A 23,667-nucleotide genomic window follows, 5' to 3' on the forward strand; every position below is an offset into this window, starting at 1 on the left:
TATAATGATTTTACAATATAATAACATTAAATATCTGAACGTTTTAATACGTGTATATTAATACGCGTATTTCAAATAATGGATTCGACAAGATTGTCACGCATATTTGTACAATTTATATATGCCGGCTGTGAGTTAAAGCAGATCAGGTTTCTGAGGCATCTTTTCGACGTGGGGAGAATCTAAAGGGAGGTAGGAGGAAGAGCGAGATGGGGGAAGAGGAACGGAAAAAAAAGGCACCACCTTACGAAACTCGTCTCGTGAGAGAATTCAGGGTAGGAACCCGTTGCGTGCCTCTTTTATTCGCGAAATAATCGTTTGAGGCTCCCGCCTAGCACAACTTCAGTCGTTGACCACGTGCTTTCGCGTGAGGGAGTCTATGTAATCGTATTCGTGAGTGTATTGTGTCGTATTAATCGGAAAACGTCGTATCGAGTTCTTTCTCACGCGCGATTAATTTTGGTGTTAGCTGAAAATTAGTGATTTCCATGGCTTCCTTCAATATGCCTTTCAAACGTAAATGCTTTAGAAAAACACCGATCCACATTGTTGAAAATCACGATGAGGTACGTACGACCTCTAACGATAAGAGTGTCGTCTGTATTCGTCCTAGCTGATCCGTCTCTTCTGTTTTGTTTACGTTGTGATTCGCAACTCCGAACGACTTTATTTTTCTCTTCTCCCGCCGGTGGCGCTACGAGCCACCTCGGGATTCATACGCTCGCGCATGCTCATTTACAAAACAATCGAAATTCGATATAATTTCGATTATCGATCAATTTCAGTTAACGGTTTTCACTTCCATAAATGTTCGTTTTTTTTTTTATCGCTCTTAAATTCCATACAAATAATACGTATTATATTTATATTTATACAAGATTATGTTATACAAAAGATTATGTTTATACAAGATTATATTTATACAAGCATGTATGATATATTTTCGTTCATTTTAATCGTGTATATCCTAAATCCATAATATAAATGTATTAAAATAATCTATATTAAATAATACGTATATATGTACGTACATATTATGGTTAAGAATATTTTTTATCTGAAATTCTTAAATAATTAAATAACTTCTGAATTTTCTTTTGTTAGGTTTTACCATTCATTTATCGATGTTTGGGTTCAAAACATCTTCCATTTGAAGGAAATACGTTTATTCATCTTGATTCTCATCCAGATATGCTTATACCAAGGTGTATGTCAGCTGATGTTGTATGGAATAAGGATGAATTATTTGGGTATGCATATTAATTTTAATGATAATTAGATTATAGTTATCATTAATTAACATTAAATATTTATTATATAAAATAATTATTAGCATTACAATTATGATAATATTATAAAGTTATTTAATATTTGAAGTATTATAGTATAACTTTTAGATAATCCAGTGGTAATATTTTCAATTAAAACTTAATAGTATGTACGACGATATTTTCGACAATTTTTCACGTTAGACACATTACATGTTAATAAATTGTATTTTTCTTTAATATACAGTAGTTACATATCTATATATAATACAAATATTATACGATGAATTCAAAGATGCAAATAATCTGAAGTGCATTCTAAAACTGGTATTTAACGGTTGTCAGTGTAATATCAACAAAAATTAGCACGTTTCGTATGTTTTTGCATCGTGCATAGAAAAGGAATTTCACATAGTTTCTTCGCGTTAATAAAACATCGATGAAAATGTTCGAATTATTAGAATAATTTTACAAACAGTAATGAAATATTGAAATTAATAAGACTCATTTTATTATGATTATTAAAGTATAGAGAATATATGTATAGATGTTATATAAATCGATGAATAAAATGAAAATGTACTTTTGTTTCATTATCACAGGGATATTAGTATCGAAAATTGGATTATGCCAGCAGTATATGCCGGTCACTTCAAAAGTTTGATCTGGATAAAACCACCGTGGGCAAAGCAGATACCCGATGGAATAATGACTTTTTTCATCGGCAAGCATAAGCAGAGCGGTACTATAAGGTAAGTTTCTTTTTATATACACACAGACATACACAAATTTTTGTTCATATGTTATTGCGAATATATATTCATTATTCTATTTATCTGATGCGACATTACTATCTTTCATTTTGTTCAAATTTACATACATATTACATTTCCATTCGATAAGCAGTTGCTAATAAAATCGCTTTAATTTCATTTAAATACAAATATATGGCTATATGTTAATGTCGATCTATTTATATGTGTACAATGAATTTTAATTTCAATATTATAACAGAAATAATTTACGTGTAATTATATCGTAAGGTAAACGACTTTCTCATTAGTTTTTGTGAAGAGGGTGTCCCCTATTACGCCCATATAATGAGGCTATAATTTGCAGCTCTTATCTAGACTTTATGTAAATATGTGAAACTTAGCAGGTAGAGATCGTTTGGTAATTTATTTTAGGCAACAATTCTATTAATTGAGGCATTTTAAAAAATGGTGTTAGAACGCTACTTAGATAAACGTAAATGAAAGAGTTTTGCATTTGTCAAAGCATTTCATTTCCTATAATTATTTTTCACTTGTTTTATGCTTAATTAAAGAAGAACCGTTATTAGCATACGTGTGTAGGCAGTATCACATTAGGTATATCGTAATATAACACGTGTTTTCTTATACTGAAACATTAGAAAAATTATTGACAGGTAATTTTATCTTTTGCATTAGTCGTCGGATCTTGTAAATTTGTCGCAACATAAATTATATATTATATGTTACTTCTTAGAATACGAATATATTAAGACTTCATTACGCTTATAAATGATGTTCATATGTCTTTAGAAAATTTTATATACTCATATGATAATTATTTAAAATAAATATTTACGAATTGAAATATCTTCGAAGTATAAATAGCTGTTTCATCAATCGTATCCTGAATAATTTCCATCTCATTTTTATCGAGATTGATTTGTAACGTTTGAATGGACCCGAGTGAGCTTACCTTGCATACCTAGAAGATGGTATATACTCAGTTGTGAAAAGTCATCACATTCGGTTGAATTCTCTTTGGTGAAAGAGGTGAAGAAAAGGACGGTCTTCGTGCGCGACGAACATAAAGAGAAAGGGGTACGGACAACTAAAGTAGCAAAGAGAAGCCGACTTGGTACGCCGGTGGTCGTGATGCACCTTTCCACTGGGTCTTGAGTTATGTTTCTCGAATTACCATGGATATATATCCGTGTATAGAGAATGAAGTACGCGGGATTATACTGCTCGCTTACTGTTGTTCGTCTTTTGCATCGAAAGATGTTTCGGCTACATTCCGAATGCGCAAAGTTTTTCTCGATCATCGTAATATAGAAATTAGAAATTTTATCGAAGAATTCGGAAGATTTAGTATATTTTTAAAAACTAATATATTCATATATGTATATATTCTACATATGTATATGTATGTATATATATATATATATATATATATATATATATATATATATCGAAAAATTAGTATTCGGGAACATACTCACTACGTGTCTCTTCACTCTGACATTTCTTAGTTTATATAAACGGTCCTGACACTCGAGTCGCGGTAATTTTCTTTGTCCAAACCGGGCTTGGACTTGACACTTTGTGTATGAAGTTTCCCTCTGACATTTCTCTTGGCAAATGTAGACGTCTTGACGCTGGACCATAATTTTCTTTGATACATCTTGCGTGAGTGAACGTCCGACAGGAATATCTTGAGAGAAGTGTCAAGTGTAAAGCTACCTCGAATCGCTCGCAATTTGAAAGTTAATGTCGCCGGAAGTACTTGGCAAATCGTATCAAAGCTGTGTGGTTTTCTATTTTAAAAAGGATTTCTTGTGTAGTGAACGTATGAAAGAAGAAATCATCTTAAAAGTTTTTTTCGTTTAATCGAATTGTTATCACGGATTCTCCTCGTCCTTGACAAGTTCTTTCCTTTTTTTTTTTTTTTTACTTTGCTGTCGACGAAAGACCGAAACGAGTAAGTTAGAAGAAAGGGTTTAGGGGCGACAATGGACAATGGCGCAATAATCTACAATAGAGATCCTCTTAGAGATTCCGTACCGAATGAATAGGGTAACCGGACAATCATCTCGTAAATTCGCTTTCCTTACGCGTCTCTTCTTCCCTCCACACCCCATTCTTATCCTTCTTCGTTTCGCGTTTTGTGGTCCTAGAGGAAGGAAAGACCTAGAGGAGTCGTCTCCTTATGCGAAGGTGTTCAGTTGGGAGTCTTCTTGATCTCGGGGTATACAATTCCTATCCATTTTGTTTCCATTTCTGGAACACATTGCTACTGTATCTACTTTAGTAAATTCCAAAGTACTTGGAACTTGGATCGTTTCAAGTAGGTAATGTCGACTTAGCTATACTTTAGCAGACATTCATTGTCTCTTCTACTCATCAAAGATTCCAGGAAGATATAAAGTTAATCATTCATAAAATATAGACTCAACTGAAATACAATATTCGTTATTCTTCGGACTTCCTGATTAGACGCGTATCATCGTCATTTTCAAAGAAAATTAAATCATAGTCAATGATATTCTTACGTAGGAGATTCTACTTAAGGTGTCGGATAATGATACTTTTCAGAATGCGTGGAATGTGATTACAGGAAGTCACTACTTATATAATGAACCTTCTCTATTCTTAGAGGTTAGTTTCATACCGAAGATTTCATGCATTCTTTGAATTTCTGGAAAAACGGTTCTAATACGCGTGGAGTACGCGAACGAGCGTAACGTATTTCCGTGGCTAGTAGTAAATACCTGTCACGGCTGAAACATAGGTTGTATATACCGGTACTTTGAATACCGGTATAGTAGAAGTTTGTTGCAGCTTTCGCCGGTGTCGCGATCGCGTACAGCCCGTTTCACGTTTACCCGTCGTACACGAGAGTGGTACGTCAACGTAAGCAGTTCAACGAAAAAGTGCTCTTTAAGAGGGAAATCGTACGGTGCTGGCGCCAGAGACGGCGACCGGTACAATCTATCTTAAGCTCTGCTCAAATAGGAACTAGAAGTATTGCTGCTGTCTAAAGAAACGTGCCATAAAAAGGCGCTATTTCGTACACGCAAGAAGAATCTAGCTTAACCGATCTCTCACCGGTTTTTAAGAATGAGATCGGTAAAACCGGAAAATATTTTATCGTTTTTAAAAAATACCGGTTACGTTCTGAGAAACATTTTATTGTCTTTCGTTATCGTATACTTCTTATATCTCTTAATTTTTCTTTTCGATTGAAAATTTGTTTATCGGTAATAATTTTGTTTCCACTACAAACGCTTCGCGATTAGAACACAGTCAATGATATTACGAGGAACTTTTCGAGTTACCACCTACATATGATCGAAGTCGTTTCGCGCGTAATCGTTCTTTATCATTCTCTCTCTCTCTCTCCCTCTCTTTCTTTCTTTCTTTCTCGCGCGCGTGCCTATGTATGCATGTGCGACTGCTTATGGAGTGCAAGAAAGAAAAATGTACGCACTGGTATCGTGCTAGATAAACGTGGTTACAAATTAACCGACATTCCTATTCCTGTTCTTTTTCGCGGACGTTCCTCGTTCACCGGCACGCTGCTCTTGGCTCAACGGCTCACCACCTTTCTCCTCATCAATCCTGTTCGTTCCTATCGATCTCCCTGCTTGTCGACTTCGACTTCAATACTTCCTCGTACCTCGAATAACTTTAGCTTGACCGCAATGAAAAGCGACACCTTCGTGCATATACCGTGCATGTGCTGTGCTCGCACGCACAGATATCTTTCCTCCTTTCGATTTTACAAAATGTATCATAATAACGATCAAACAAAAGGTTACTTCTGCGTTTTCTAGAATAGACAAATGGATTGCAACGTTGATTATAGTATTTTCGTAAGCCCTCTGATCGTCGGGGTCAATTGCTTTATCTAACGTTAGTTTAATTGACAAGAACTAATGTTCAACGAACACGAAAAGACCCCATTAAAGTTCCATCTACTCGTAGATATTATAAATTTCAACGGTCTATCAACCTGACATAATTATATATTGCTGTCTTCGATTTTAAATCCAAACAATTTAACGTGAGGTATATTTCCGAGATGAAAAAGTTTAATCGTAGATTCGTACACGTTATAATATCTAGTAATACGCAATCAAATCGTCCAATTACATTCAAATGAAGAAGAGAAATTTACATAACTTACGTAACGTGTGTGTTCTTTATATCTAGGATAAAATGTACTGTCGTATTTGAATTCACAACGAGACCGAGTCAATCTGCATTCGGGACGTATCGCGTAAGATAAAATCTTGCGTTCTTCGCGCAAAGTCACAAGATTTCTAAACGAGGTACGACCGGCTGTTGGCCAATCGGTAGCTCGATTTTCGTAGCATCCAATGGTCGACGATGATGTTTCTTCCCGGAAAGAGGTGGCCCAACAAGCGGCATTAGAGTAGGAGGACAGGTTGATCGTAGTGGGAGAGAGATTGCAGTGGATGGCGAATGCAATCGTCAGCCATCGGGCCTTCTTTTCTTGCCTGTTGCAACGTACTACGACTGTCGTCGCTGAAAGTGGAGGTGGGCCTTACCGTGAATGAAACGCCATTCGTCGAATCGATGCTTAGCAATCTTTTCGAGCGTGGGAGTTCGGGCGTAATGCGCAATATGGGCAGGTCTATCTTACGTTTATATACATACGTACCTATGTACCTGCGTCTCGTTACATGTCATACAACTTGATCATCGAGGACCAAAACGATGCTCCTCCCTTATTTAAATCGTACCACCTTTTGCACGTGCTCGTTATACAGAATCATAGTCGTGCTCTAACGTAGAATGGATTCTCCAAATAGTAGCGCTCGTTCGACCATATATCACATATAATAGATTATAGAGTTACGATGGAGAACGTGAAGGGCGGTAAGCGGTAAGGCGGAAAATATAAGAGGGCGTAGCTTTACGAGAAGGTAGGGGAGAGATCGAGGCAGGTCAGGGCCAGAAGGTTTAGCGGCGAAGGTGGCATAACGCTTTTAAAGTTGCCCAGGAGCGTGGGCGCCGGCTGGCATATCACGATCGTCGCCAGGTTGCTCCACATATATCGTCGGTTCTTGAGTGAAAAGAACAAAAGGGGCCGCCACCGGTATGGACCAATGGGCGAACGCGAGCATGGGCACGATGTCGACCCGAGGAATTAGCATCGACCCCACGAACATCGAGTTCTCGATCTTGATTCTCCTACTTCTCCTTTACCCCTTACCACTTCTACCTACCTTCGACCGTCGATTGATTCGTTGCGGTTGTCCCTAATTGACTGTTAGCTATGTACCGCCGCAATCCCTTGGCATTCGAAGTCGAGTCTTTATCGAATTAATTATCGTCATGGAGAATAGGTAATTCCGTTATGTGTCGTGAACGGCAACAACTCTCTTGTCTTACGACTCATCTCGTTGCTTCGTTGTTTTGAATTCAGCGATACGTAAATAAAGGATAACGAATGACGGATATTTCCTCTCGTGAGTTTGTTATTTTCTTTAATGTCATCGCGTCCCCTTATTTGTTAGGTACGTCAGCATAGTAGTAGCTGCGGAAAGTATCTGGAAATACATTAAAAAGTTGATTTATGTCGATGTCGCTCGTTAAGATCCTCGCGTGGGCGAAACCGTCTTGAACTAACAGCGCAGCTGTCAGTATCGTTTAGTAAACCTCAACTCTTACGGAATCGTTCGTGGCAGGCGCATATTTTGAGCAGGTTCTCAGTTGGATCGTCGATGAAAAAGTCAATTGAGAAAAAGTTAAGCGCGACCACTGGAATAATAATTAGAGCAGCATAGGCTGGTATTTAGGCCGTTGGGTCCGATCAGGCACGCACGTTCAGCCGGAAGCCTATTAAGCTGGAATTTCATAATGGGGGAGTGTCCGTCGACCGCGGTATCGATGAGTTATGCAACTTTCGCTCGTTACGGTGAACAATTGTGCCTACACGCGAATACGTTCGCGAATTAATTACTCGCGTGACTCTCGCACGAATTTGCCGATCGAATTTATCTGACTTATAAGAAAGAAATCTTTATCTTTTCAACGTTATACCTCTAAGTTGTCGATGGTTTTATTCAAATATTTCTCGTATGTTCGTATTTATGAATATATGTATATAGGTAATGTATCTACTATGTCTTCTGACAAATCGCATGCACGCTCGACCGACTTAGGGAAAATACGTGCTTTTGATTGTCGAAAGTATGTTGAGGCTCAGTGGACTATCGTAAAACGCACGCGAAAAGAGACACTCGTTCGCTTTTACATAATGTCATATCCGGTTATGTAATAAACGCATATGTATACGAATGTATTGGCCGAAAGCGAGTTGTTACGTTACGAAGTAATGTTCGATGCGGCGCGCGAGATAAGAATCACTCGAAGGCAAATTGAATAATTTCATCGATACGTTTCCGATGTTACATACGCGAGGCATGTATATATGTATGTAAACATGTATACCTATGTATATACGTACGATCTAAACTCGATGCGTATTCTTTGACTTTGTGGTTAAACTGTATATGTTAAGAACATTATCGTTATCTTCACCGAATCGGCCACGCTCGGAGACGCAGGAAACGATCGGGAAGGAGCATTTGTAATTGAAGAAATAATTATACGAAATTGTCGGCTAACATGCGTACGTGAGCTCCGTAAGGAATCACGCGATGATCTTTGAAACTCGAAGCAGATGCCAGTAAATATTGCCGCTCGCGCGCCTTCTTAAATCAATTTGTCTAAGTAATTAAGTTAATTCGACAATGCGAGCAATTTACAAGTTGTAGTATCGCAAACAGTGAAAAATAATGAGCTCTTCTTTTCTCTTCTTCTTTCCAGAAAACGATAAAAAAAAAAAAAAAACAAAAAATAAATAAATAAAATAAAAAAAGAAAAGTAAAACAGGTAAAAAGAAAAATATTATATAGCTTTCTTCTAATACTATCAGACAATTCAGATATAAATATCTTGCGTTTATTCGTTGGTCTCACGCTCTCCCGATTATCTTTATTAGTTTCTTCGTTAATTCCACGAGGAAGTCGGCAAAAGTGGTGGATTTATTGCGGCTGCATTCGAAGAATCGTCTTTTTCTTTCGTCCTTATCGCACGTTATGCGAAGCGATAGCCAAAGCACGCTGGCGTATCGCATGGGCACGTTCTCGCGATACGTCGTCGCGTCTGAATAAAAATCAAAGAAAAATGTGCGGAGGCCTACCTGGACGGTGCGCCGATTCGTTGAGTGCACATTTGAGAGCGTCACGCCACAACGAGTTTACTACCTGACTTTAAAAGCGAGCTCGCTTTGTCACAAGCAGCCTTGCAAGGCTGATACCGGTTCGATCTATGCCCACGTGGAGAACGGCAATTTTAGCTCACCGCAGAAAAATCCTTTCTTACTGAGACGACGGAGAGCGCGGCGGAACAGAGAATGTGAGGCATTCGGTGGCATGTACCGCTCGAGAGGGGTGAACAACCCTATTTTTGTTCGTTTTCTCGCCAGTAAGGCGTGGAACTCGACGAATCCCGTTTATTCGTACTCCTTCGATTATCGTTCGGTTATCTTTGTTTTTTACCTTTTATAACAGTGACAGACGTTTATATGAAAGAAAAGTATATCGTTGACGTCGCGTTAAAGTCGACGTTAACCTCAAACAAACGAAGTCTCATTGTAATAGTTACCTTTAGGAAACTTTATATTTTTACAAGACTCCCGTTTTTTTTCTCCCCTGTTTACATTTGCATCTTGTTATGTAGACAGCATTATGACATGTAGAAGGACACGCCTCGTCAATAAGAGTTAAACGAATGCATATAGTTATACATGCATACAGATTTGTATATAGGTATATATGCACATATATAGATATACATACGTAGGCGTGCGTTCGAGTTCGCGCTCATGCGCCTACCGAGTTTTCTTATCGCACTATATCTATATCACGAGGCTGACTATGGAGCACCGTGAAAGTTTTCGCAGACGGCAAACGATCCTCCATGGCGGAATTATACAGCGGATTATCTGTCCGTGAGAGACGTCGGCACAGCCCTGAAGGCGAACGCAAGCATGGTTTTTGATCTCACCGCGACGATTTGTACCCGCGATCCACGTAAGAAGAACGTGCCTTGTCCTGCCGAGACAAGAGCCTAGCTCTCTGTCCCTCTCTTTCTCTTTCTTTTCCCTTCTCAATCCTTTTTCCTTTTCCATTCGTTCGTCTGAAGGAACAGAGAGAGATAGAGAGAGCGAGAGAGAGAGAGAGAGAGAGAGAGAAAGTAAGAGAGAAGAAACAAGAACTCTAGCGAGTCAGATCTACAGTCGTCTTTCAAGCTCTGACAAATAGTCGCCTGAGTCTTTTCCACGAGAGAAGCGAGAAGAGAATCCACCTTGAAACTCTCGATCTTCTCTCTTGCGAGAGTTTTCGCGATTTTTTTTACCCCCACCTACGTGATCGGCCATGCGCATAATTGACGTCAGGAAGTCCTGCGTCAAGTGCAACCGCGCGCGAGCGTACATTCAAACGTCCGTCAAAGTAGAAACGAGGAAGAAGGCTCACGCGTAGGCAGTCGATGCTTCGTCGGAAAACGGATAAGATCGAGGCTGGGAATATCTTCTCTCTCTTTCTCTTTCTCTCACTCTCTCTCTCTCTGTCTCTCTCTGTCTGTCTGTCTGTCTGTCCCTCTCTCTCTCTCTCTCTCTCTCTCTGTTTCTATCTCTATCTCTCTTTCTCTCCTTCTCCTTTTACGAGTAGTACGACGATCTCGAGGTTACCAAAAATTCATTGGCGGGTCGTAGGAGTCGACTCGTGAACCATTCGGAATATTCTCCGACGAGTTTATTTATTATCTAGTTGTACCGTGGAACGACAGATTATAAAGTACGCCTGGAAGGCACTGTAAAAGCCGATACTGGAAGCGAAGCACGCTGATTGGTCTTTCGCTCCTTCTTAACCGGTCGCTGCGGCTCGATTTGTCTCGAAGGAGAATCAATCCCCGTTCATAAAACAGGTGATGTGATTCGTTGATTTGTTGACAATCTGGCATTAATCGTTTAGGTTAGTCTCTTAAAAAGAAATAAATAAAAAATGAACGATAGGATAGATTATGTACTGTTATCGATTATCGATACGAGAAATATCGTCTCGATGATGATCTTTTCTATCGATACACACGGACTTGTAGCGAAGAACTCACGAGAGCGCTCAACTGTTAGACGCGCGCAACCCATACGCGCAAGTTCAGCCTTTGCAACCACTGCGTCCGCGTTCGACTAATAAATTCCACGTGGCCCAGAATGATTTACGATCGTCCTCTCGTTGCGAGTGTATTAGGCCGCGCTGTAAATCTCAAATTCTTTCTGGTACGGCACAGCAGCCGCAACACACCGGCCGGTAGGGCGAAACGAAAACCGCAACGTGTCCGAGACTCTCTGCGCGAGAGAATGAGAGACGCGCAAGAGATTTTCTTTATGCGAAATACACGATGGAAGTTCTATACGCGAACTATAGTGCTAGCACCCATTCCAAACGTTTGCTGAAATCGAGAAAAAGAGAGAAAGAGAGAAAGAGAGAAAGAGAGAAAGAGAGAAAAAGAGAGAAAAAGAGAGAGAGAGAGAGAGAGAGAGGGATGATGGATCACCGGCTTATTTGGTACCCTTCATTCCTCAACAATCTCGTAATATCAGAAGCGCGTAATTTTCCACGACATTACGAGCCGCAAGATCGTCCTCAAAGGCGCGAGATTCATGAGGATGTCGGTTGGATGGACAAGTTTTTTTCACCTCCTTTCAAGAGTCTCCTTTCGCAATACGCTTCCTTGAAATTTTACCGAATACTTCGAAAGCGTTTCTCAACGAGTCGAGTAGCACTGCGGGAAGTAGCTACGGAGAAGGACACTCGTTTTATTTTACTTTCGTGAATCGGTCGCTACCGAAGAATTCAAAATAGGGGGAATAAAATTTACTCGACACTCACGGAATCCATCAAGCTTTTTTGCGTTAGTACCGATGCACGATTATGGTGTCCGTTGCGTAAAATACGCGATTCAGTTATTAACGGTCGACAGGCTTCGTTGACTGTTAGTATACGCGTCCACTGCGACGCGAGCTACGTTTAGAACAACGAAGATGACACCATGTGTCTTCGCTGTCCTCTCGAGACGAAATTTATCTCTGCCATACGCTCTTTTTGCATTCACCGGCTTATGTGATTATTTATGAATGCCGAGAAGTTTCTTGCATTTTATTGCGAACCCAGCTTGTCGTCGTTCACATAAATTATTCTAAAATCTGCACACGTCATCGTTGTGATTTACTAATCGGTTAATGAACCTAAAAAGTCGTTACGCTATTGCAACGTTCGCCGATCTTAACTTTTCCTGTCGCAAACTTATCAACGTTAATAATCGCGAGGCTCGTATTCAAAGCGATACTGTTAATATTCAAGTACGATTTGATCGATTTTTAATTACCTCGTAAATTAAACCGATCGAATATTCGATCGCGTTAACTCCACAAAAAATAATCGGCAGGTGAGCGTTATACTTAATTGAACGTAGACCAAGTTTGTATAAACTTTTTAAAAAATTTCAATCGAGCATTCGTGCATGATCAGTAATTAATTACTGATTATTGATAGTCAACGTTACCATCGCTGCCTCCATTTAATACGAATAAAATATTTCTCTCGAAATTTACGAAGTATTACTGCTGATGAATCAAATGCTTACTTGTTTGTTAATTGATTACTGTATACTTCGTACTTTCGTACTTATTAATAATTAACGACTGAGCCATCTGCTTCCGAGTTCTCTTTCGACTTCGTTCAAGCTACTGGCTCAAAGCTTCAGAATGATAATGATTAAAATCTCAAAACACGTAAGAATATATATTTTTTTCTGTTTTTTACTTTCCGTGCGATAACACTAGAATATATGAGGAAGACAATTTTAAAAAGGTATGCCTCGATGTTGGCGTTAATTGACAGCCCTCAGTAATTAATCGACGACGCATTGAAGATTCTTCTAACGGATAGAAGAGATGCTCTTCCTAATGGTTTGGTACGAATCTACGTCAGTCGCGTGATTTCAAATTGGATGGTACTCCATCTATCTTCGAGGAATCTCTCTCTCTCTCTCTCTCTCTCTATCTCTATCTTTCTCTCTCTCTCCGATTATTTTCCCAAGTCTACATACGACCAGAACTCTCGTATCTCTTTGAGAAATCGAAAACGATTCCGGTTTGTGTTAGCTTTGCACTCGAAATAACGTTCGATCGCTGCTTCGAACTCGCGTTTTAATAATCATGGCATCGGTCTTCGTACATTTAAAAACTTTAGCTATCGCGGTAAAAGCCGTATACGCAATGTTCGTCGAGCGACACGTGAGTAAGAAAAGAGCGAGCAAGTACGCGCGTAATCGGTATAGCTCGAGAAACGATCTCGGTTTATTATTCTTTCTCTTTACTGTTCCTTTTCTTCTTCTTCTTCTTCTTCTTCTTCTGCAAAGAGCAAACGTGGCAGCAAAGGTTTATAGAGAAAATCTCGGGATACGTACGTACGTACGTACGTACGTACGTATGTATGTATGTATGTATGTATGTATGTATGTATGTATGTATGTATGTATGTACATACATATGCGAGCATTCTCGTGGGCGTCGAGACTGCCAACGAAGAAGTGGATCGACGGTTGCTTGGCAAACAATCCGTTTTATCTCGCGAATCAACGTGATCCTTGCGAAACGAGCTACTCACGGATCGGGCCAAATCGAGAAAAGGATGCCAATGGCGTAGAGTAGTCTTAGGTAACATTTATTTCTCTCGCTTCTATTATTCCGATATAAAATCCGTTGTAAAATTATTTTACAAATGGCAGATATAATAAAGACGTTTAAAATTCTTTAAAATTATTTTAACCAAACGATAACTTAACTCAATATATCGATGGTTGGGATTAAACAGATAGGGAAATCACGAGTAGGCTCTAACTCGTTTGAGTACTCAGTTTCTTCGATCTGCTGTAGGTAAAGGACATCGATTTGCGGTGCTGCCGAGGTTAGCAGTTATGCAGTGCTAAATCGCTCCGACGGACATGGCTATTCGATTAACCTTCTGAACTTTCTTCGTTCGAGGATAAATTATTCTTCGATTTTTCGGTTCCTCCTCTTTACTCCCAGGCCATTCTTAAGTAGAGAAAACGCGCAAGGACAATACGATGTACACGGTGAATTTGTCACTGTCGGTTGTACTGTCACCCTACAGTAAGCCGGACCAAAACCACCGACATACGTCCGCATCCTTTTGTTCCCTTTTGTTCCTTTGCTCGCTGTATCTAATGACGCGTTGCCAAGCGAGGGAACAAGTATAAACTTCGTTGCTATTCGATCGTATGTGGCTCGCCTTATTTTCGAAAAGATCTTTCGTTGATCTTTCGAAAGTAGTTGTCTAAGTAGTTACTCAGGAGTGATAGTTCATCGTACCGTCGTTTCTAGGATCGTCGAGGAGTCACTCGAACGAAAATTTTCTACAAGCGGTAACAGGCCGACGTGAGTGCTTACGTAGCCAGGCAAACCACGTTGCCTTCGCGGATTCTATGCATGACACGTACTCAAGATTAATAAATTACTACGCTTTGACTCTGACGAGGGTTCAAAGCGTAGCTCAAAAACGTAAGGCTCTTGCGTCGTGGCCGCATGAACGTAATTATTTATTCCTTAATATCCACGCTTCTCGTGGATCGGCATATGGAAGACGAGGAAGACGACACTGATTGATTCGTTTATCGAAGAGAAGCTAAGCCCGGTCGGTCGTCGGTTAAACGGCATTAATTGGTTCATGCGAGGCTTCGTTCGCTCGGAAAGACAGGCTACGCTCTTTTTCTGTAATTAGTTTTCTGTCTTTGAAACCTTCTACGGTTGTGGTCTCGTTTTTCCAAGCACCTCTCTAACTTTCGACTTTTACGGACGTTCGAAAGGAGTAAAATAAAGAAGGGAGAAAAAAAGGGAGATGGATAGGCGAGGGAAATGGGGAGAAGCGGGGAGGTCGAAAGAGAAATGTGCACTAAAGGTGCGTCCAGTTCGTTCGAGTCGAGTCGCGAGAGCTCGATCCGCTTCGACCTGTATGCGGGTATCTACTGCTCATAATATCATTCGCAAATACTTTCTTAGCCACGTTCTGGACACACCTTAACGAAAAGCACGTACCTACGTACGTTCGTCTAAGATCGTCATTAATTTTTTTATCTCTCGCAAAGGGCGCACGTTTTTGCTCTTACGGAGAGTCGCGGCTGTCGAGCCATATAAACGCACGCTTTACGAACGAGTTCTTCCCGTTTCTTTCTCGCATTAGCCTTTTCCGCGAGGATCGGAACTGCGCTTTTTCCGCGCGCACGAAATCGAATGGCAAGCGATTTAACAGACCGTCAGAGGTTGCCGTGCTTTCGAACGCGAACTTGACGAATCGACTCTCGCCTTTTGCAGAGCACCTGTTAAGTATTTATCGTAGCACGCGAGAGAGAGAGAGAGAGAGAGAGAGAGAGAGAGAAAGAGAGAGAGAGAACGCGACATGACTACCGGTCGATTAATTAACGAAAAATCGCGTTAATTGAGCGTATTCGTGATTTATGTATTACGTTACCTCGTCGCCTCCGGTGAGCTCTTTGCCATGAGACTTTCTCTCCAAACGTTCTCCAACGGAGAACGAAGATCAATGATTAAATATACCCACTTTTTGTAGCCAAATATGCTTTATTAATTTTACAAAGTTTATATTTTATCAGATCATCCAAGGAACGATTTAATAGTTAAATATTAAAAAAAAAAAAAAAAAAAAAAAAAAAAAAAAAAAAAAAAATCCTGAGGAATTCTTGAAATTATAACGGTATTCTATCGTTTAGCTTCTTTTTAAGTTCGGGGAACTTTGAGAGCGATACTTCCCACCTGTCGGACGTAGCCGTCGTGCGATACGCGCCGCGGGCAGGCAGAAAACACTGCGATAAAAGCGCCGCGCCAAATACGGCGTAGCCGTCCTGGACATGAAGCTTGTTTTGAGGAATCATTAGAGGTGAAATAAAATGCGGCGCGCTCCCTTTGCTACCGCTCGTCCGGTGCCGAGTGAACGGGCAAGCGCGTATATAGCCTTATGGCACTACTACCTTCCACGGACAGTCAGAAGTGAACGCGTCCTTCTTCTTTCGACGAAAGGGAGCGCGCTCGCGCGCGCGATATCGTAGGAACCTGGAAGTTCAATGCATTTTTTACCGGTCCCACTCGAGACAGACAAAAAATCTGCATCAATCTTGCACGGAAATACCGACGGTTTTTCGTCTTGGAACTTCAACTTCGTTTCGATGCTAACAGCCAGACTCCGGCCATCAACTTATTCGCGATTTCGAGACTTACTTCGTGTTGAAACAGATGCTATCGAAGTGAATCATTCTGGTCTCTTTCTTTCATCCAAGTAAGGGATTTAATGTAACAAAAATGCAAGCTCGACGATTTAAGTACTTACACTCGTTGATCGATAAAAAAGATCGATGTTGAACGATAGATATGTTAATCAACGATAAAATTATTTAGATTCTAATGACTATATCTACGTATAAAGATGTCCTTAAACGATTACATTTATATATTCTACGGTCTACAGTATAATGCTCCGAAACTGTTCGTCGTGAAGCAGATGATGCTAATTAGATGTAATTAGATGTCTGGAGTATCGTCTGGGATATCGAATTGAAATGAGAGTAACGTTTGTAACGATCGTTATCGGTAGGGGATATCGATTCGACGAAGCGGGTCACACCTGTACGGTATTATCGATCTCACTTAAGATCCTCGACGATTTGAACTTTAGTCTGCTTTCGATATTTCTTCATGACAAATCTACAATAAAATCAGTAATCAAAATAGAAATAAATGATGAATGGGATCGTTGAAATTCACACCTGTATTGAACGATAACTATTTTGGGTTTGGTGAAGACTATGTTGTACAATTTGTAAAAGCTATAAGAAAGAGAGTTGCCAAGTTTCTCTCTCTCTCTCTCTCTCTCTCTCTCTCTCTCTCTTTCTGTCTATCTCTCTCTTGTCCTCGTACTCGGAGGCTGCGAAAAATCATTTGAACGTGTCATAAAATCACGTTGGCATTTATTGCCCCGCGCGTCTTGCTCTCTCGATCGTGTTCGAGTCCATTTGTAAAACAAATGCGAACTCGTTTCGAGCTCGTTGCCGCCTAAGGTTGTCGGCTCGTTGTCGTTCTTTCGTTCGTTCGTTCGTTCGTTCGTTCGTGCGTGCGTACGTTCGTACGTCGCCATCCCCCTCGCGATCGCGTTTAGATGTAAAAATGTGAGGGAGACGCAATGCAGTCGCGCGCGTATAATACCACCGCGTTCCATGTTCGCGTTCGGAAGTCGAGCGACTTGCTAGTTGGCTAGCCGGTGAGAAAACGAAAAACCTTCTCCCTACCTGTCTTTAACAACGTACCGAGTGATTTATATTTTATCTTCCTCAGAATTCTACGTGGATCTCAGAAAGTCGAGAAAATAAAGCATAGGAAGGACTCGCTGAAACGTTCTTTCTACGATATATCGGCTCGTATTATGATGAATTATTGTCGAGCATTTATCGATTTAAAAACTATATTCCTTGCTCTCTTTATGGTTTCAACGTAGATAAAATGTACATGGTTAGGTATTTACAACGAGGAAATGGTTGAACGAATTCGTGGGATATCCATGCGTGACCTCAAATTTATAAAACTGTTCACGTTTGAGTTGTTCTTTTACCCCCTTTTGTATTTATTGTTGATATTCTAGGGTTTTAATGACGTGTAGTATTAAGCGTATTATTTAAATTCGTGTCACATTTTCCCCGATTCCGGCTGTTGGATCGAATCAGCATTGGTTCCCAACACGAGACGGCCATTTATTATCGGAGACAAAGGTTACGCCGGCTGGCCGACAATGGTTGTAAGTACGCGCTTCCAATGGCCGTCGAAGACAATGCCCGAACTCGGCTTAATGTCAGAAGGGCGAGCGATGCATAATTTATTAAGCCGAGACTCGTTTCGCGCCACGGCTCCTGCACGGCCTTCGAGATTCGTGTACAGACTTAGGATGGATTCTTATGGATGCCAAACGAATTACATTCGTTGTATATTTTTTAAGGAGTTGAAACATGGAGGTAGACTTGGATAAAAAAATGGAAACGATTTAATACCACTTCGATTACATATTCGACAGTGCAACGAAGTGGTAAAATTGAATCGCCGGGTAAATTGCTTCCTGTCAGCTTACCACGAACAGTTTCATAGAATCCTGTTAGATTGTAAATCACCAGAAAACTTGTTGGAAGCGAGTCAACGATGCGAGTTCTTAAGCGAGAAGAAAGATATCCGCAAAGGTAAACTGCGGTCGCGTTACTTACGTCCATTGGTTGCCGCGAATTAATTAAGGTAGTCACAATTAACAGTAATGAAAGGGAATGTATCAACTGATCCGTTTTCAAGAATCCAGCTACCGGCGAGCACGTTCCTTAATCGCAATTAACCGACTGAGAAAGTAATTAAGGACGAAGGCCGTCGCCGATTAGTGTAGAAATGAAGAAAAGGTTCGGCCGTGTCAAAAAGAGAAGAAATAAGACGGACGAGGTTCCATAAGATTCACCGACTTCCCTTCCTCCCATAATTAAGGTGTCTTAATTGGACGCTTTCGTTCGCCAATTATTCTTGCGATTTCCCTCAAGGAGGTAAAGACTCGTCCCTCGGCTCACCTGACGCAACTGGGTCATGAAGTTCGATTATAAAACATTATCATCGTGATAATTCCTGTTATTCCTCCTTGGCACGTTGTATATTTAATCAGGCAGCGTAATAGAAGTCCCGTTTCTATGTGACGGAAACGTCCATCCAATTAACGAATATATATTTTTCGTATAATTTTTCTTCGATGCAGTTAACAAGTGCTCGATAGGTGCCAAGATCGATAGGTGTCTACATGTGTATATATACCATGCATATACCAACCGTACGATCGATCGATTAAGATTAATTATTCGTAAGAAGTTGGGCCGTACTTCGGTCAACTTATCTTCGTTGGATCGTTGTTAAACGAACTTCGTTCAACTTCGATTACGTATGCGCTGGCATCGCGTGTTTTACCATCGCCGAACGTATTCGCTAAGCGAAGCGTGATTTGTCGAGGCGCTCGCTCATGGAAGTCAAAGCGGAATATATTATAATAAGAACGTAGGCGCGAGTCGTTGCTAGGAACAACGAAAGATCGTGCATCGCGCGAGCGACAGCTGCCGCGTGACATTTAACATTTAAGTGGTAGGTAGCAAAGCTGACAATCAAATGTGGGTGGATCGCTTCGCAATATTTACTCGATGAATTAAACCCATCGTAGAAATTTATCCCACACATAATTACCAGTTGGTTCCGGGCCCGCTGAAAACGTGTTGTAAAGTGTGAATTTTAATCTCGTTGTTTGCTTCCTCTCTTTCTCTTCATTTTTTTTTTTCTTTTTCTTTCCTTTTCGCCTTTGACTCAGGCCCCGCCTTAATTATAGACACTATCGTTAATTCATCGTACCTACGTCGAAGTTGCCACGTATTTCTACACTTTTTGTTTAAACGCTCCTTCAACTTCCGTGCCGTGTCTCGTAAAAGATATCTCGAAAGTCACATTTCGTTGGTTGTCTCCTTTACATAAGAACATATCCAATTAGGCAAAGAATCAACAGCCGTGACCAACGATCTTTCTCGCCTCTGCACCGTCGTTTTTCGATTTATTCTATCTCTATCCTTCAGAAATCTGTTCCTCCTCCCCGAAGGAGGAGGCTGAAGGTCAGGGGGAAGTGATATTTTTTGAAGAATTCGAGCCGTCATCGCGATCGCCCGAGAAGATCGTACAACCCACGAAAGAAAACAAGATAGGACATCGTCAGACAGGTAAAACGAAAACAATGATCTTACTGGTATCGATCAAAACGGTTTAGACTCTAATTAAACGATAAGCAACTGGAAATCCTTGGCCGGAAATAGTCAGGGTTCCCGGTATATGTGTCAGAGTTGAGATATATTTTCGCTCAATTCTAAAATTTATATTCTTTTATTTTGCGGAGTACACTAGGTAAAACGTGAACGCGTATCATTTACGCGATAATGAACTTCTCTCACGAGTCTCATTCGTTCGTTACGATACTTTAGATAACATTGAGATCAATATTTTTCATCTTTTCAATCGTCGCAAAACACGCATAATCCTTCGACGAAGGAGATGAATTATTCAATCTCTTCTTAAAGTAGAAAATACAAAGCGTATTTACGTTCTGCCATTTTCCTTTAAACGAAGCGTAACCGAAGTAAATGATTTCGATCTATTCGTAGATCGTAACACGAATTACCTTCTTGATCGCGCTGCGGTTGTTCTCCGAGTCGGGCAACCGAATCTCGAAGATACTTCGTAGACGATGAATATCTCGATTCATTACCGCGTATAAAATACGAGATTAATTGCCGTGATACTTTTTTTTTCGCTCTTCGCCGACTCGAAACAGCGGACACCCTTTTTCTCGCTCTATTCATCGTCTACTACCTTTCTATGTTAGTGTAAGCGATATCATTGTGGATGTATGTACTTACGTGCAACGGGAACGATCGCCACGTTGTTACGGCCCGATGAACCTGACTTCGACTACGATTCAATGCTACAAGATCCTTCCTCCTTTCGAACGATCGTCCTTTGCATCGTGCACCTGCAAAGGGGAATTCCGTTTCCCCGTGATTCTCGGCATTGTCTATTCACCGGACGATCGAGGAAATTGTTCGGGATAAAATTTATTACTCGGGAGAAGGGACTATTAAAAGAAAATAGTCGTCGATACGTCGGTCAAAGGAACTCGTTTCATTTATGGAGTCGATACGAGCTATCGATCGATTCGTACTAATACGTTTAATCGCATCTATACGAGCTCTTTATGTCAAACGAAAATGAACTGTTTACTATGGTATATTTTAAAAGTTAGTGTTTCAGCAGTTTGTTTAATTATCACGGAGTCATCCTAATTAGGCCGATATCGTGTCGCTCGTGACGTCCTACGTGTTAAAAGTATCGACTTCGGTTTCGAATTTATGAGGTAAGGTTGGTCGTTATTTTTATGTCCCCGGATATAAAATTTTGACGGCTATTTTGAACAACACCATGCCACGCCAAGCGAATAGACTTTTATTTTATCATTAACCACGTTCCTTTCAATTTGTTCCTTTTAACTTTTTTATCTTTACCTCGGCTTTTACTTTCGTGTTTCTTATCTATATACGTATACAGGCATACATATTCATATATAACACTTACGTATACGTATACAGGTTTTGTAAGCAGTTCGAAGACAAGCATTTGAAAAAAGGAATAAAATAAAATTGTAATGTCACGAGAATAAATGATAAACGATTGACAATTCTATGTAAAAGTAAATGATCGATAAGAGATTTATCGTGATCGTTGCACGGAAAGATCGACAATGAATAAGAAGGGAATGATAGAAGAGGAGCCGAAGGGAAGCAGTAATTTATCGAAAAGAACCGGTGGCTCTAATATACCTTAATAGATATCCTATCGGCTGATTGGGGTACTTTCACGGTTGCTAGCGTTCCTCTAAGTGCCCCATGGTACGAACGTTGGCGCTTGGAAACTTTAGTCGGCGGATGCGCACTATTAGAGGCTCGGCGCGCTGTTTTACTGCGCAGTAAATGCAGGTATAAGGCGCGCCTTTTAAATTCACTTACACCGCACCGAGCGCCGCGGAATTAAAACGCGAACTTTATTGCGCCCGACCGGTTTTCTGTCTCGCTTCGTATACGACGCACCTTCGCCTTCGAGCTAAAGTCTTTTCGGAGTAATCTCGCTCTCTTGACTATGCCGCACATAGTCTTGTCTATATAAAAATACGTACATATATAATGTATATTCAAAAACTTAACACGTCGAAATATTAAAATCATTAAAAATTATTGTTATTATTTAGGTTACTCGGGAAAGCATGAAAATGAATATGCGAAAAAAGATCTCTCACGATAGCGTTCACTGAGCACGCGAAAGGAAAACGATTCCTATCTCTCCCGTCTCCTAGACAGGAATAGCAAGCACGATTATCCAGGCGTCCTTGACATAGTGCTTCTTTTATCGCCGATACCGTCGTTAATACGGTCTATTAACGATAGACCTCTAACTTACGATCGTTACCGTTTTAATTCGTCTAAGAGAGAGAGAGAGAGAGAGAGAGAGAGAGAGAGAGAGAGAGAGAGAGAGAGAGAGAGAGAGAGAGAGAGAGAGAGAGAGAGAGAGAGAGAGAGAGAGAGAGAGAGAGAGAGAGAGAGAGAGAGAGAGAGAGAGAGAGAGAGAGAGAGAGAAATAGTCGATAGTTCTTACGTTTCGTAAGAGTGATTTGTTTAAAAAGTCCGTGCATACATACATATATGCATACATAAATAAATTCGTAGGTGGCGTTACGACTGGTACGAAGTAAATACGAACTCGTAAAGAAATGTTAAAGCGATATAAGCCAACGAGGTACGGCTTCTTCTTTCGTGTGTCTTTCTTGCAACATACCAACGCGACGTTTCGTCAGTTAGCTGCGCCAACGAGTGTTACGATAGCGAGGCCGCGAACGAAATAACGCATCGTCTCCGACTTATTCGCCCACGAGACTTATTTCCCAGTTTTAACGTCAATCTGTAAAGGAGACTTTGTAATACAGATTACGTAGGCGTGACGATAGACTCGACTGTGAATACCTTGGTGTTTTTGTTGTCTTTTTTATTTTCCTCTTTTTTTCCTTTTCCTTTTTTTCTTTTTTCTTTGTTTCCTTCCTTTCTTTGTTTATTTACGATTTTGAAGGATATTTCAAGATTAGATATATTTTCGCGTGCCGAACTGATATTCTCTTACGCACCTTTGTTTATACCTACGGTTGACAGACGAGCACGAGATCGTATTAAATCCTGACGCGTTAATCCAGGTCCGTTTGTCGGTAGACTGGGATCTTCATTGACGGTCGACGGTCGACGATGCGGTAATACTCGTCCGGTAAGGAAGGGTGTAAACGGGGATGTAGCGACGGAGGAAACAACAGGAAGTCGTATTAAACGTCTTTCTCGTATCGCGGCTATGCGTTGCGAAATTTTCTCGCGTAGGTAGATAAACACCAGGCTCATTTTATTGTTGAGATAGTCCGGTTGCGAATGGCTCAGCTCGCTTTCATGCGAGGTACTTTATTTTATCCATACATTCACGTAGAAGTCATTACGTTCGCCTTTATTTTTTTTTTTTTTTCTTTCTTTCCTCTCTTTCTTTTCTCTCGTTTTCTTTTACTTTTCCTTAAACGATGGGTAGTTAAGATGCAATTACGGAAATAATTTCGCTCAGCGAACTTATCGCAGAGAAATTGATAAGTTTCTCATGTCGATCGAAAATTGAAACTTTCACCGATACACACGAGAATTACAATTTTGTGGAATAAAGAGTTAAAAAAAAAAAAAAAAAAAAAAAAAAAGAAAAAAAGAAAAAGAAAAAGGAATCCATGCGCTTCGATGCGGGTTGAATCGATTCTATGGACGGGCTCGCTTCTGTTCGGGTC

General features: G+C 40.3%; 1 protein-coding gene and 1 long non-coding RNA gene across 5 annotated transcripts in view; one reads left to right on the forward strand and one right to left on the reverse strand.

The window, feature by feature from the left end:
• Positions 1–16: 16 nt before the first annotated feature.
• Positions 17–23,667, forward strand: part of LOC124426408 (UPF0489 protein C5orf22 homolog) — a 445,446-nt gene continuing 421,795 nt past the window's right edge. For 2 of the 3 annotated variants that reach the window (XR_006942720.1, XM_046968075.1), the window contains exons 1-3: positions 17–566; positions 1,105–1,250; positions 1,871–2,020. Coding sequence is in view for 2 of the 3 variants with exons in the window: in XM_046968075.1 (XP_046824031.1) it covers positions 489–566; positions 1,105–1,250; positions 1,871–2,020 (374 nt within the window). In the remaining variant the exon portion in view is untranslated. The remainder of the gene's footprint in view (positions 567–1,104; positions 1,251–1,870; positions 2,021–23,667) is intronic. The other variant, XM_046968055.1, reaches the window with a different exon arrangement.
• Positions 5,011–22,228, reverse strand: LOC124426489. Of its 2 annotated transcripts, XR_006942754.1 has the most exons (4): positions 21,632–22,228; positions 20,675–20,787; positions 6,708–7,599; positions 5,011–6,571 (listed from the first exon to the last, which is right to left on the reverse strand). It is a non-coding gene; the product is annotated as an uncharacterized LOC124426489 (long non-coding RNA). The 2 variants fall into 2 exon arrangements; XR_006942753.1 differs by having other exon boundaries at positions 5,011–7,599.

Source organism: Vespa crabro, chromosome 1 (genome assembly GCF_910589235.1).
Source record: "Vespa crabro chromosome 1, iyVesCrab1.2, whole genome shotgun sequence".
NCBI lineage: Eukaryota > Metazoa > Arthropoda > Insecta > Hymenoptera > Vespidae > Vespa > Vespa crabro.